This window comes from Carcharodon carcharias, chromosome 19 (assembly GCF_017639515.1).
Source record: "Carcharodon carcharias isolate sCarCar2 chromosome 19, sCarCar2.pri, whole genome shotgun sequence".
Lineage (NCBI taxonomy): Eukaryota > Metazoa > Chordata > Chondrichthyes > Lamniformes > Lamnidae > Carcharodon > Carcharodon carcharias.
In genome coordinates this window covers 90,625,895-90,639,517 of record NC_054485.1, presented here as the reverse complement: position 1 = coordinate 90,639,517, position 13,623 = coordinate 90,625,895, and the positions used below count along the sequence as shown (strand labels likewise).

General features: G+C 40.1%; 1 protein-coding gene across 5 annotated transcripts in view; it reads left to right on the top strand.

Annotated features, from left to right (window-relative positions):
- abcf1 (ATP-binding cassette, sub-family F (GCN20), member 1) overlaps positions 1–13,623 on the top strand; it is a 79,023-nt gene that overhangs the window by 25,730 nt on the left and 39,670 nt on the right. For 2 of the 5 annotated variants that reach the window (XM_041212959.1, XM_041212962.1), the window contains 3 exons: positions 5,549–5,626; positions 9,545–9,622; positions 12,361–12,441. In XM_041212959.1, coding sequence (XP_041068893.1) covers positions 5,549–5,626; positions 9,545–9,622; positions 12,361–12,441 — 237 coding nt within the window. Of the gene's footprint in view, positions 1–3,610; positions 3,689–5,548; positions 5,627–9,544; positions 9,623–12,360; positions 12,442–13,623 lie in introns of all 5 variants that reach the window. The other 3 variants (XM_041212958.1, XM_041212960.1, XM_041212961.1) reach the window with 3 other exon arrangements.

Below are 13,623 nucleotides of genomic sequence, written 5' to 3'. Positions count from 1 at the left end.
CTGCCACTAAGCCAATTTGGTTCCAATTTGCCAAATTGCCCTGGATCCCATGGGCTCTTATCTTCTTGACCATTCTCCCATGTGGGACCTTGTCAAAAGCCTTACTTAAGTCCATGTAGACTACATCAACTGCACTACCCTTATCTACATGACTAGTCACCTCCTCAAAGAAAATTCAATCAAATTTGTTAGACATGATCTCCCCATGACAAAGTAATGCTGACTATCCCTGATTAATCCCTGCCTCTCCAAATGGAGATTAACCCTGTCCCTCAGAATTTTTTCCAATAGTTTCCCTACCACTGACGTTGGACTATGCTTCTTAACTACAAAGGTATGTATTTTAGATGTTTGTTTAAATTACTTATTGCTTTTTCATCTTTCTTATTTTAAAGTTTTCAAATTTTGGTTTATTGTTTTAAATTTTTAGTTGCTTTTATTTATAGATCTATCTTAATTCGTCTGTCCTAGGCTGGTTTCTCACACACTGTCCCTTAGACTGAGCACTTACCGGCCAATCAACTTACTAGATTCCTGTTGCTGTCACAGTTGCTTTTTATCTTTTTCCCCGACTGCTGCCTCACAGCAGCTGAAACTTGAAACAGTACACACCTCAGCTGCGCTCCGACTCCAGCAAGGTAGACTGCTCTGCAATCCCTGGCCTGTATTTATAGGTGCTCCTCAGTTTCCGACTGTCTCTCGCAGGTCCGCTCCGCACTGACTCCCAGCAAGGTAGGCCACTCTGCAATCCCCGATCTGTATTCATAGACGCTCCCAGCTGTCTCCCGCAGATCCGCTTCGCGCTGACTCCCAACAAGGTAGGCTGCCCTGCAATCCCCAGTCTATATATATAGGCGCTCCTCAGCTCCTAACCATCTCCCATTGGTCCACTCTGCTCCAACTTCCAACAAGGAAGAGCAGAGGAGCTTTCCCTGAAGTATTGGCAAATATTTATTCTTCATCCAAAATCACTTTTTAAAATAAACCTAACTCATTGCAATTAGTCAAGGATGGGGTGCGATACAGAACTTTTCATTTTTGAAACTTTAAATAAGAGCAATTATGAGGGCATGAAAGCTGAGCTGGTGAAAGTGAATTGGCAAATTAGGCTAAGGGTTAGATCAATAGAGATACAGTGGCTACTGTTTAAGGGGATATTTCAGAATGCACAGAATATATACATTTCAATGAGTAAGAAAATGTCCAAGGGACGGACACACAATCCATGGTTAACAGAGGTTAAAGTTAGTATCAACCTTAAAGAAAAAGCATGCAATTGTGCGAAGATAGGTGGAAGGCCAGAAAATTGGACAGAATATAAGGAACAGCAAAGAATTACTAAAAGACTAATAAGGAGGGGAAAATTAAGAGTATGAGAGAAAGCTAGCCAGAAATATAAGAACAGATAAGAGTTTTTATAAATATTTAAAAAAGAGTTAACAAAGCGAGTGTTGGTCCTATAGAAAGTGAGTCTGGAGAATTGACAATGGAAAACAAGGAGATGGCTGATGAATTGAACAGGTATTTTGCATCAGTTTTCACTACCAAAGATACAAGTAACATCCCAGAAGCAGCTATAAACCAGGAAATGGAAGTGGGGAAGGAAGTCAGGAAAATTACAGTCACCAGAGAAGTGGTACTGAGTAAATTATTGGAGCTGCAGGCTGACAAGATGGCCCTGATGGACTTCATCCGAGGGCCTTAAAAGAAGTGTTTAGTGAGATAGATGATGCATTAGTTTTAATTTTCCAAAACTTCCTAGATTCGGGGAAAGTCCCATTAGATTGGAAGATAGCAAATGTAACTATTATTCAAAAAGGGAAGGAGACAAAAAGCAGGAAACTACAGGCCAGTTAGCTGAACATCAGTCGTAGGGAAAATGTTACAAGCTATTATTAATAAGTTATAGCAGGACACTTGGATTAGCTCAAGGTCATCAAGCAGAGTCAGCGTGGTTTTGTGAAAAGGAAATCATGTTTAACCAATTTCTTGTTCTTTGAGGAAGTGACATGTGCTGTGGATAAAGGGGAACCGGTGGATGTACTGTACTTAGATTTCCAGAAGGCATCTGATAGAGTGCCACATCAAAGGTTATTGCAGAAAATAAAAGCTATACCTAGGGGGGTAACATATTGGCATGGATAGAAGATTGGCTGGCTAACAGGAAGCAGAGGGTAGGCATAAATGAAATAGAAACAGAAAATGGCATCTGTGGAGAGAGAAACAGAGTTCATGTTTCAAGTCCGTATTCGGGCCATATGGACTCAAAATGTTAACTCTCCACAGATGCTATCAAATCTGCTGTGTTTTTCCAGCATTTTTTTTAGCTTTCCAGCATCTGCAGTATTTTGCTTTTATCTTAGTAGGCATAAATGGGTCTTTTTCAGGTTGGCAAGATGTAACGATTGGCATGCCACAAGTATCAGTGCTGGGACCTCAACTGTTTACAATTTATATAAGTGACTTGGATGAAGGGATGGATGGGATGGTTGCCAAATTTGCTGATGACACAAAGATAGGTAGGAAAGTAAATTGTGAAGCGAACATAAGGAGGTTACAAACAGATATAGATAAGTTAAGTGAGTGGGCGAAGATCTGACAGATGGAGTTTAATGTGGGAAAATGTGAAATTGTCCATTTTGGCAGGAAGAATGAAAGAGAAACATTATCTACATGGTGAGAGATTGCAGAGCTCTGAGAGGGATCTGGGTGTCCTAGCGCATGAATCACAAAACGCTCGTATGCAAGTACAGCAAGTAATCAGGAGAACTAATAATGTTATAATTTATTGCGAGGGGAATTGAATTCAATAGCAGGGAGGTAACACTTAAGTTGTACACGGCATTGGTGAGACCACATTTGGAGTACTGTGTACAGTATTGGTCACTTTATTTAAGGAAGGATGTAAATGCATTGGAAGCAGTTCAGAAAATTTACCAGACTAATACCTGGAATGGGTGGGTTGTCTTGTGAGGAAAGGTTGGACAGGCTAGGCTTGTATCTGCTGGAGTTTAGAAGAGTAAGAGACGACTTAATTGAAACAAATAAGATCTCGGGTCTTGATTGGGTGGATGTGGAGAAGGTGTTTTCTCTTGTGAGAGACTCTAGAACTCGGGGTCACAGTTTAAAAATAAGGGGTCACCCATTAAAAACAGGAGGTGAAATTTTTTCACTCAGAGGGGAATGAGTCTTTGGACCTCTCTTTCTCAAAAGGTGGTGGAAACAGAGTCTTTAAATATTTTTAAGGCAGAGGTGGATAGATCCTTGGTAAGTAAGGGGGTTAGAGGTTATTGGCAGTAGGTGGGATGCAGATTTCAGGTTACTATCAGATCAGTCATGATCTTGTTAAATTGCAGAGCTGAATGGCCTGCTCCTCTTTGTTCATATGTAACTTTTGAAATAGGTATGTGCAACATTGGAAGACAATCCAGCTCTGCAAAATATGCAAAATATATCAAGAAGGAAGGGAGGGAATTTAGATGGAAAGTTAATTGGATTTATCTTTTGGAAGCTGTTTTATGTAAACTTCTCTGTATTTTTTATAAAAATGTTTTTGTTCCCTTTCTTTCCCTGGCTCCTATCCTTTCCTGGCTTCTTTCTGCATTTACAGACTGCATTGAATGAGAATGTGGATAGCCAGAAACAAATCAAAAAGAAAAAGAGTGAGAATTTTGAGGGTAAACCACAGGTAACAGGTCACTGCACAAGAGGCATGTATTTGGCATGTTGCTCACTGGAGTGTAACAGAGGATCCCTCAACTCTTTGTTTATAGCTTCTCCCAACTCTCACCCCACTACCACCACCTCCCAATGAGGGAAATGATGTTGGGCCTGTAATTTGAGGTAGATGGAGTACTTTTCAAACGGTGTCTTTTTATAGGGAAAATAATAATTTGGCTAAATATTCTTGGTTCATTTTAAATAGATTAATCATGTTCCCATGGACAGAAGTCCTTGGGTAGCATCACCCTCCCTATTGGGCTTCTCTGGTGATGCTTTATTATAAGGGATGTGGGGGTAAGTGGTAGCTGTCCCACCCTGCACAATCTGCTCCCAAGCAAGCTACTAAGTTTGGTATATGCATTTCCTCCACTTGAGTTAGCTATCTAGGAGGCAAGCAGCTTTCTACCTGATCTCCAACCTGCCCTCCCAACCCCACCAGCCCATTTGCCAAGTTTTGATAACTGCTTTCACTAGAGCAGCCTAGCATACAGGGAGAGTATGCTTGAGAGTCTGTATAACTGATAAATGTGTAATTGATAAAATGTATGTTTTTAAAAAGCAAAAGCAGATAGCCTGTGCTTTCCTTTTCCTTTAGCCAAGGGACAATGGTGTTTCTACTAATAGTTTGCATGTGTTTGAGCACTTGAAACAGCTTGGATTTTAGCATGTTTAACTGCTATAGTAAGATAACTAGTGTAGTGTAGCTTGGTCAGATTATGAAGGCCCTTTATATAGATTGTTTTTTGTTTTTGCATAGTTTTATATATCTTTTAAAAATAATGTAAAACCAACTTAACACACCTGATTCTACAATTCCAGCAAATGCTTTGAAGTCTCTAATTCTTTTTAAAACCAAAAATCAAATCACTGCTGACATTCCAAAATTATTTTTCCATTGAATACTCACTTTTTTCAATGTGTACCTAAGAAATAATCATGGATTAAAATTTAAATAGACTTGCTGCCAGAATATTTGCCATTTTTTTCTGGTGCTCTTTTCACCAAAATACTGCATTTAAATTTTGGCATGAGGCAATGGTCTTCAAAAGTGAATCTAACGGCCGTGTCTAGTCAGTCAGTTAGTGAAGGAGGAAGAGATGAGGGGTTGGACAGTGTGGAGAAGGAAGAAATCAACAGGTTAAGACATCTTTTGGGTCACCAGTTCCTTTTATTTGGTGGAAGTGATCAACAGGGTCATTGGCTCATGGCACGCAAAATAAAAACAAATGTTAAATCTGAAACACAAAATACTGGTTGTAAACACAAGTCAGTTGCCATCTGTAAAGAGAAAAGACAGGCTAATGTTTCAGGTGTAACATTTTTTCAGAATTGAAAGCGATTTATTGGAGTTAAGAGTAGATTTAGGGGAAGAGAAAGAAACTAGATGCCAATCATGGAAATAATCAAGTCCTCCAGGTATAATGGTTTGGTGAGCAATTGCAACACTCAACATGGCCCTTACATACCCAGCTTTGTTCTATACATGTACTAGATTGTTAGCCAAGGCAGTAGATGTGCTCCAACTAACATCAGCCCCCTAAGCTAAGGCATGTAAAAATCAACCAGAATTGTTGCCCCTGATCTGACCCATTGAACTCTGCTTTCAAGTTTATACAAGTTAATGTTGACTAGGGGGGAGGATTGAGCTTGGCTGTCCCTGTGAAACAGTATGCCTGGGTGTTTAGTCAAGAAGTGGAGAACATATAGTGAGTTGGGTCTTGATTATGAATCTAACTAGTGGTGGGTCCTAGTTGTAGTTCCAAATGCTGAGTTTCATCAGTGCCATTTGGGTTCATGGTAATTGTGTTGTGTTTCTGCTCCTTAGCCTATACCTGAGGAAGACAACAAGAGGCAAAGTAAAAAAGGCAATAAAAATGAAAGAGGAAAAGCAAAAGAGCAAAAGGTACTGTTCTCTCAATTACCTGTTGGCATGCTTGATTTAGAACTGTAGCTGCTAACAGTTATTTAGTACTGGCAAATGACAAGTTACCATTACCTTTCCTGTTCTAATGAAGTATGAATAGAAAGATTGTGTAGATAGTTATGCACAGAGCATGAATGAGGTGATAGTGTACCTCTATGCGCTAATGTCCATCATGTAATTGAATGCTAGGATGAAGTATTCAGGTCCTCACTTCTCAAGTGTCACCAATTTCAAATGAGCATTTACTGCACCCAACTCCTTGGGGCAAGAGTTGGGGAACATGGGGAATGTTCTATATTATTTGTCAAATGGCCTTAGAATCTTGTGGATCATTGTAAATCGCCCCTCTCCAAAAGTCATTAACAGTTTGCTCCTCAGTCCAAAGTTTATAAACCCTTCCATTGCATTTTGTGATTTTTGATCATTTCTTTTGTCTTCATGAAAAGGATTTGAGCGCGAGTTACCTTTGTGGTATGCTGTAAAACTATGATGGGTTTAAAGAAATGAAGGTTCACGTCACTTACACAAGATTTAGTTCTGAATGGATCAGGCTCTGAAAATGTCTATTAAAGGCAAATGAACCAGTTTGTGAAATGCTACAATTCCTGGCTTATTTCAGTTTTGGGGTGAATTTCTCATCTCATGCTTCTAAATCATTGTGACTAGCAGAAACTATTTTCCTTATGAAGTATTGTGTTTCTTAGGTAATTGATATAAACCCTTTGCAAGTACGACAGTGGAATCCCTGGGAGCAGAGATCACCAGTTTTATTGGCAGGCTTGCAGGTGAATCAGTAACTGAAATAAAAAGAGAAATGCTGGAAATACTTCTTTTAAAATTCATTTATGGGCTTCACTGGCTAGGCCAGTGTTTATTTCCCATCCCTATTTACCCTTGAGAAGGTAATGGTGAGCTACATTCTTGAACCGCTGCAGCCCATGTGGTATAGGTACACCCATAGTGCTGTTAGGGAGGGAGTTACAGGATTTTGGCCCAGTAACTCAAAAACGGTGATATATTTCCAAGTCAGGATGGTGTGTGGCTTGAAGGGGAACTTCCAGGTGCTGGTGTTCCTATGTGTCTGCTGCCCTTGTCCTTCTAGGTGGTAGCAGTCGCGTGTTTAGAAGGTGCTGCCTAAGGAGTGTTGGTGATTTTCTTCAGTGCATCTTGTAAATCATACACACCGCTGCTACTCTTCGTTGGTGTTGGAGGGAGTGAATGTTTCTGGAAGGGGTGCCAATCAAGTGGGCTGCTTTGTCCTGGACGGTGTCAAGCTTCTTGAGAGTTGTTGGAGCTGCACTCACCCAGGCAAGTGGAGAATATTCCATCACAGTCCTGACTTGTGCCTTATAGTTGGTGGACAGGCTTTGGGGAATCAGGAGGAGAGTTACTTGCTGTAGCATTGCTAGCCTCTGACCTGCTGTTGTAGCCACACTATTTATATGGCTAGTCCAATTCAGTTTCTGGTCAATGGTAACCCCAGGATGTTGATAGTGGGGGATTCAGCGATGGTAATGCCATTGAATGTCATGGTCGATGGTTAGATTCTCCCTTGTTGGAGATGGTCATTGCCTGACAGTTGTGTGATGGGAATGTTACTTGCCACTTGCCAGCCCAAGCCCGGTGTTGTCCAGGTCTTGCTGCCTTTGGACGTGCACTGCTTCAGTATCTAAAAAGTCATGAATGGTACTGAATACCCTGCAGTCATCAGCAAACATCCCCACTTCTGACCTTATGATGGAAGAGAGGTTATTGATGGCGCAGCTGAAGATAGTTGGGCCAAGGACACTACCCTAAGGAACACCTGCAGTGATGTCCTGAAACAGATGCTTGAACTCCAACAGCCACAACCAACTTCCTTTGTGCTAGGTATGACTCCAACCAGAGGAGAGTTTTCCCCGATTCCTGTTGACTCCAATTTTGCTAGGGCTCCTTGATGCCACATTCGGTCAAACGCTGTCTTGATGTCAAGGGCAGTCACTCTTTCTTCAACTCTGCTCAGCTGTTTTGTCCATGTTTGAACCAAGGTTGTAATGAGGTCAGAAGCTGAGCGACCACGGTGGAACCAAACTGATTGTCAGTGCGCAAGCAATTGCTAAACAGGTGGCACTTGATAGCACTGTTGATGACCCCTTCTTCACTTTATTGGTGATTGAGAGTAGACTCATCAGCTCTGGCAGCTTCTGTGGAGGGAGGTACAGAGTTAATGTTTCAGGTTGGTCATCTTTCATCAGAACTGGAAAAAGTTAGCGATGAAACAGGTCTCCATTATTTTCCAGTTCTGATAAAAGATTTTTGACTTGAAATATTAACTCTGTTCCTTTCTCCACAGATGCTGCCAGACCTGCTGAGTATTTCCAACATTTACTGTTCGTATTTCAAATTTACAGCATCTGCAGTATTTTGCTTTTATCATGATCCCCAAACCAGAGTTGGATTAGAATCTGAAGGCCCATCAGGAAACATTAAGAATTCAACTAATAGGAATTGTGGTGATGTTCTTGAATCATTGTGGGTTTGGATTACACTATTGTTCGTGTGCTGTCTAAAACAAAACAGCTAATGATTCACATCTTGCTCACCTCACTGAATTATTCCAAATAGTAGTTTGGTAGTACAAAACTTGAGTATTGCTGAAAAAAGAGACACGCCTCAGCTTTTCTTGTTGCACTCATCAGGACACTTGAAAGAACACCAATATAAGGGGGAAAACAACAATTTATATTGTATGTGAAGAGAGTGCTGATGGGTTGGCAAGTGGTGAAAGCACTGTGGAGAAAGCACCACTGATGGTGACTGCTAGTTAACTGCCAAGCACTGTTTGAAATTTAAACCAGGCAACTTGACCCTGATTGGTCAAGGCTTTGCCCTGAGGATCAAATCAGTGACTCATTCCTCAGGGCAATGCCTTGATCAGGGTCATTGATTCAATCCTCAGGGCAATGCCTTGACCAATCAGGGTCAAGCTGCCTGGTTCAAATTTCAAACAATGCTTGGCAATTAACTGTGAGTCACCATCAGTGATGCTTTCTCAATGGCAATGCCACTTGCCAACCAATCAGCACTTTCTTCACATACAGAATAAATTGTTGTTTTCCCCCTTATATTGGTATTCTTTTGAGTGTCCGATGAGTGCAAGATGAAAAGCTTGGACGTATCTTTCTATTTTCAGCAATATTAAAGTATTCCAGTTTGTTTTTGAAAAAATTGAAAATGTATGGAAAATACAATATCTCGTTCAGACCACAAAGATCCCATTGTTCCTGGGTTATGCCATTGTATGATTAGAAATTGGTCTGTATAGATACAGATCATGGAAGTGATCAGCACCACTATACCCAAGGGAATATCAAAGGTACAGCTGGAACTTATGGCGTACTCTTTATGCCTCACTCACTGTGTTTGCGTTCAGCTGTTTAATAGTTGGTTGTAGTTTTGTATCCGATCATTTTCTTTAGGCTTTGCAGTGATAGCTTAACTACACCTGAGTGGTTCTCAGACTCTTCTTTAAAAGGCCACCTGCTAATATTGAAACGCTCCAAGGGATATCACACCCTAACTTCCAAAGGCTTATGCCAATTACCTATGTAGAAATAATACTACAATTGCGGTAAACTGTTACTGTAATTTGTGCACTAACTTCGATTAGGCAAATGGTGTGCAGATGCTTAGCTCTAGGGTAATCGAGCATTCCTTTTTTGCTCAACATCAGAGAAGTTCCAGAATTGGTCAGTCTGCTGATTCCTCACTTGTTAACTGATTGTTTGACTGAACTTAAGCGGGAGGAAATAATCCAACTTCTCTTGTAACATATTCAACTGGACTTCAGCCAAATAAATGTAAGGCATATGCATATTGAAGAGAAAATTAGTTGGATCTCAATGCTTTCTGCCACAGGTCGAATCTGAAGATGACAATGAAGATAAGTCAAGTAAGAAGAGCAAAAAGATGGAGAAATCAAAAGCAAAGCAAAAGGTAGACAGATGAGGCTGATATTTTGTAAACTTAATGTTTAGATTTCAAGTAAACTTATAATTAACAAGTTATTAACAAATCTGAGGTTAATTAGGAACAGGAGTAAACAATTTGGTCCCTTAAGCCTGATCTTCCATTCATTTAGGATACAAATCATTCATGATCTGACACCCTTAAACAGGCGGTGCTCCATTTACTTTGAGATATATGCCGAAATGCATATTTCATTGAAAATCTCAATTGACTGTGTCCACAGTCCTTTAGGGGAGAGTTCCAGGTTTCGATTGCCCTTTGTATGTAGAAGAGCTTCCTGATTTCACTTCTACATGACTCAACTCTAGTTTTAAGATTATGCCTCCTTGTTTTGAATTCCCTGACCAGAGGAAATAGTTGATATACCATACTTGTCGCGACTCACTGGAGATGGTGCGCCGCATTATCAAGCCCCACTGCTCCTCGAACCGTGACAAATGTGATTAAACCACCTAATTGTTTAATTTAGGTTAACAGAATACCAGCACCAGGTTTGTAAACTTTAAAAGTAAATAACTGTTTATTGAACAAATTGTCTTTAACCATTGGTAAAAGAAAAAAATACAAACTGCTAATTTCTACCTCTCTAACCTAAACTCTACCCCTTCTTACATCCCTATACACATACATACTAGACACATAAGACACACAGAAACTTATGAATTTTAAGGGTGGGATAAAACAGTTCAATAGCACCAATTCAGGAGTACAGGATTCAATGGGTTGATTTTGATCGATGTCTTCCAAATTCCTTTCAGTTCTTTGTTGATGATACAAGGTGGTTTTCCCAGTACTTTCAGTCTTTCGTTCACTGGTTGAGCACTTGCTTTTCAATGTCCCTAATGGTGATTTTCCCCTTTTCCTTTTGACAGGGGTTTTTCAGAGAGCAGGTTATAGAGATATGAGAGAAAAAAAAGCTAGCTATTATTGTAGTATTACTGGAATCCTGCACACAGAAGAAAGAAGTTTTAGGCCTTTTTTCTTTTCAGAGCAGGAGCTTCCCTCTGCTGTACTGCTGTCACACAAACCCTGATCACCTGGCTCAGAGCCAATTAAAATGTTGTTGCCAGGCAGTTCCCCATTAGACCGGAGTCTCCCTTGGCACCATCCTGTCTTTCATGGCACACTCTGTTGTAGGACAGCAACATTCTATATATCCCTCACATTATTCCAGTCAGCATGTTTTTCAAACTGCAGCCATTGTAATTTTAATCCACAGCCCAATAGAAATTAAAAGATATGTCCTTTACATACTGAATTTATTTTTCTTTTTTAACTATTCTGTGTTTAGATTACCAATCACAAATATAGGCCATGTTTCTGCAGCTTATGCTTATGATTTACCCTTTTAAGCCCAGTATCATTCTGGGCAGCTTATGGTTGACCCCCTCCATAGCCAGTATATTTTTCATTGGGTTTGGATATATATCTAAATTATGTTTCTACGCATATAATTTAGTTGTAGCCTTGACTTTATGGCATTGTTTGAGTTTGATTCTGTTAGACGTCTTCCATTTGCACACTTATTGGCTTAACAGTTTTTGATGTAAATAGCACATATGTTATTAACTTTAGGGCTGCTGCAGTTTTGCTGAAAAAGAGAGACTTTTTTGTCGAAGCTTTTCATCTTACAATTATCAGGACAATTCACAAGAAAATACCAATGCCAGGGGAAACAACGTATTTATACTGTATGAGAAGAAAGTGCTGATTGATTAGCAATTGGACTCCGGTAGAAATGCTGCCATGGACAATGCATCAGTGGATGGTGACTGACAGTTAACAGTCAAGCATTATTTGAAATTTAAACCCAGGCAGCTTGACTCTGGTCAAGAAATTGCCCTGGGGAATGAACCAGCAAATGGCTGTCACTTATTTTGTTCAACTGAAACAGGTTCAATGTGTGTACATGTTCTTTCTGTTTGCAAAGAACACAGTCCTGTGTATTAATGTATGTAGCTTCCAGTACTTGCAAATGCACCGCACTGTGAGCCCGACTAACAGTAAAGTATGGTCCTGACTCTGTTTTAAACCCAAGCTGCAACTCTCACTTTCTTATAATTGCATGTTGTAGGAACCTTGTTGTATTCACTAAATCTGTAAAGGTTTAAATTGTATTAAGGATTTTACAGTAATTGTAAATCATGTCTGTTTGCTAAGAATTGAACTTGGTACCCTGTTCAAAAAGTGCAAGCTAGTCGGACTAAATGGCCTTTTTACCACCTTGTGTTTCTCTTCCTGTTTAATGTGTTGTTAGTGGCACTCAATTACAAGCTGTGATTTTATCCCAACCAATGGTAGCAAAAAATAGTTTTATGGGATCATAAGCCTTTTCTGCTAAAATCAATGTCCTGGTGTGGAATGTGTGTGTGCAAACAAAGTAACACAGAGCATTTTTATGACGAGTATGCTAAGCAGCAATAAGTCAGATTTTCGTCCCAGCCAGTGCATAAATTTGTTGTCATGAGGTAGTGTCCTTAACTCTCTCACCTTCAAATGTTTCTTGAGCCACCTGTGGACACTGAAACAAGGCACTAACTTAAATGCAAGGGAGGTATGCAGGAGGGAGGTGGTCAAAGAGCGCCATACAGAGGTTGTACTCTTTAAAGACAGAACAAATAAAAGGTAAACCTAAGAACAACTTTTTTCAGTAATTTTGCATTCACGAGGCACTAATTAGACTTTCTGGCTTGATATTATCACAGGCATTCTCTGACGGTGAAGAGGAGGATGAGGTGGATGACAAGCGGCCGACAAAAGGAAAACACACAAAAGGAAGGCAGAAGGTAGAAAATTTGAAAGGATTGTGGCAGGAGAGAGTCAGGATGATTTAGATTGACCATCATATAAATGGCAAAAACTAGCCTATGTTACGGACTGAAGGAAGGAATAGGTTGGCCACCTCCCTCCACTCTCCATTCCCAGTCCCCTGCCCTGCCCTTGTCTTACTAACATTGGGAGAAAAAGAAAAACTCATAAGACTCATTATAAATCTGGTGTTGTGCTGTATTTTTTTCTTCTATTGCCATTTTGTTAGCTTTCTATTTATTCATTCTTGAGATATGAGTATCTCTGGCATTTGATCTGATGAATGGCGATATTCCTTAGACTGATCCACCTGGCCTAAATACACATTTTGCCCCTCCCCACCCCTGAGCTGTGATTGCAGATAGCATTTTAAACATTTGTCAGCTAAACTTAATGTAAAAGCAGCACTTCCATTTAAATAATACATAAATTCTTTGTAGCAAAATGGTCAAAAATCCTGAAGTGTGGCATTGGTAGTTATACCTGAACTCTGAGCACGTGAGGCTAATGGTGCTAAAGATGGAGGAATTCTTGCTGCTTAACGCTAATCGCTAACCTAGGCATACACATAAAACCATGACTGAAGCTCATTTCCACTGAGATGATTAAGTGACATTCTCAACAATTCCCATAATGTTGACAAGTTATATACAATGAAATCTTGGAGTCAAACTCAGATGTCACAAAACTGCTTGTCAAAGTTATCAAGCATTCTGCCGGGAGGTGGTGGCATTGTGGTATTGTCACTGGACTAGTATTCCAGAGACCCAGGATAATGCTCTGGGAGCCCAGGTTCGAATCCCATCGAATTTGAATTCAATAAAAACCTGGCATTAAAAGCTTGATGAAGACCACAAAACCATTGCTGATTGTCATAAAAACTCATCTGGTTCACTAACATCCTTTAGGGAAGGAAATCTGCCATCCTTACCTGGTCCTTCCATGTGACTCCAGACCCACAGCATGTGGCTGACTCTTAAATGTCCTCTGAACAAGGGCAACAAAGGATGGGCAGAGGTGTCTGCATCCAAGGAATGAAAAAAATAGTAAAAGCCATAGAACAATGCCTGTGATTAACTGAAATTCTGTAGTGGTCGATCCAGTTTAGCTGAACTGTTGTTCAGCGCCGGCAAAAATAAAATGCCGAAACCATTTGCAAA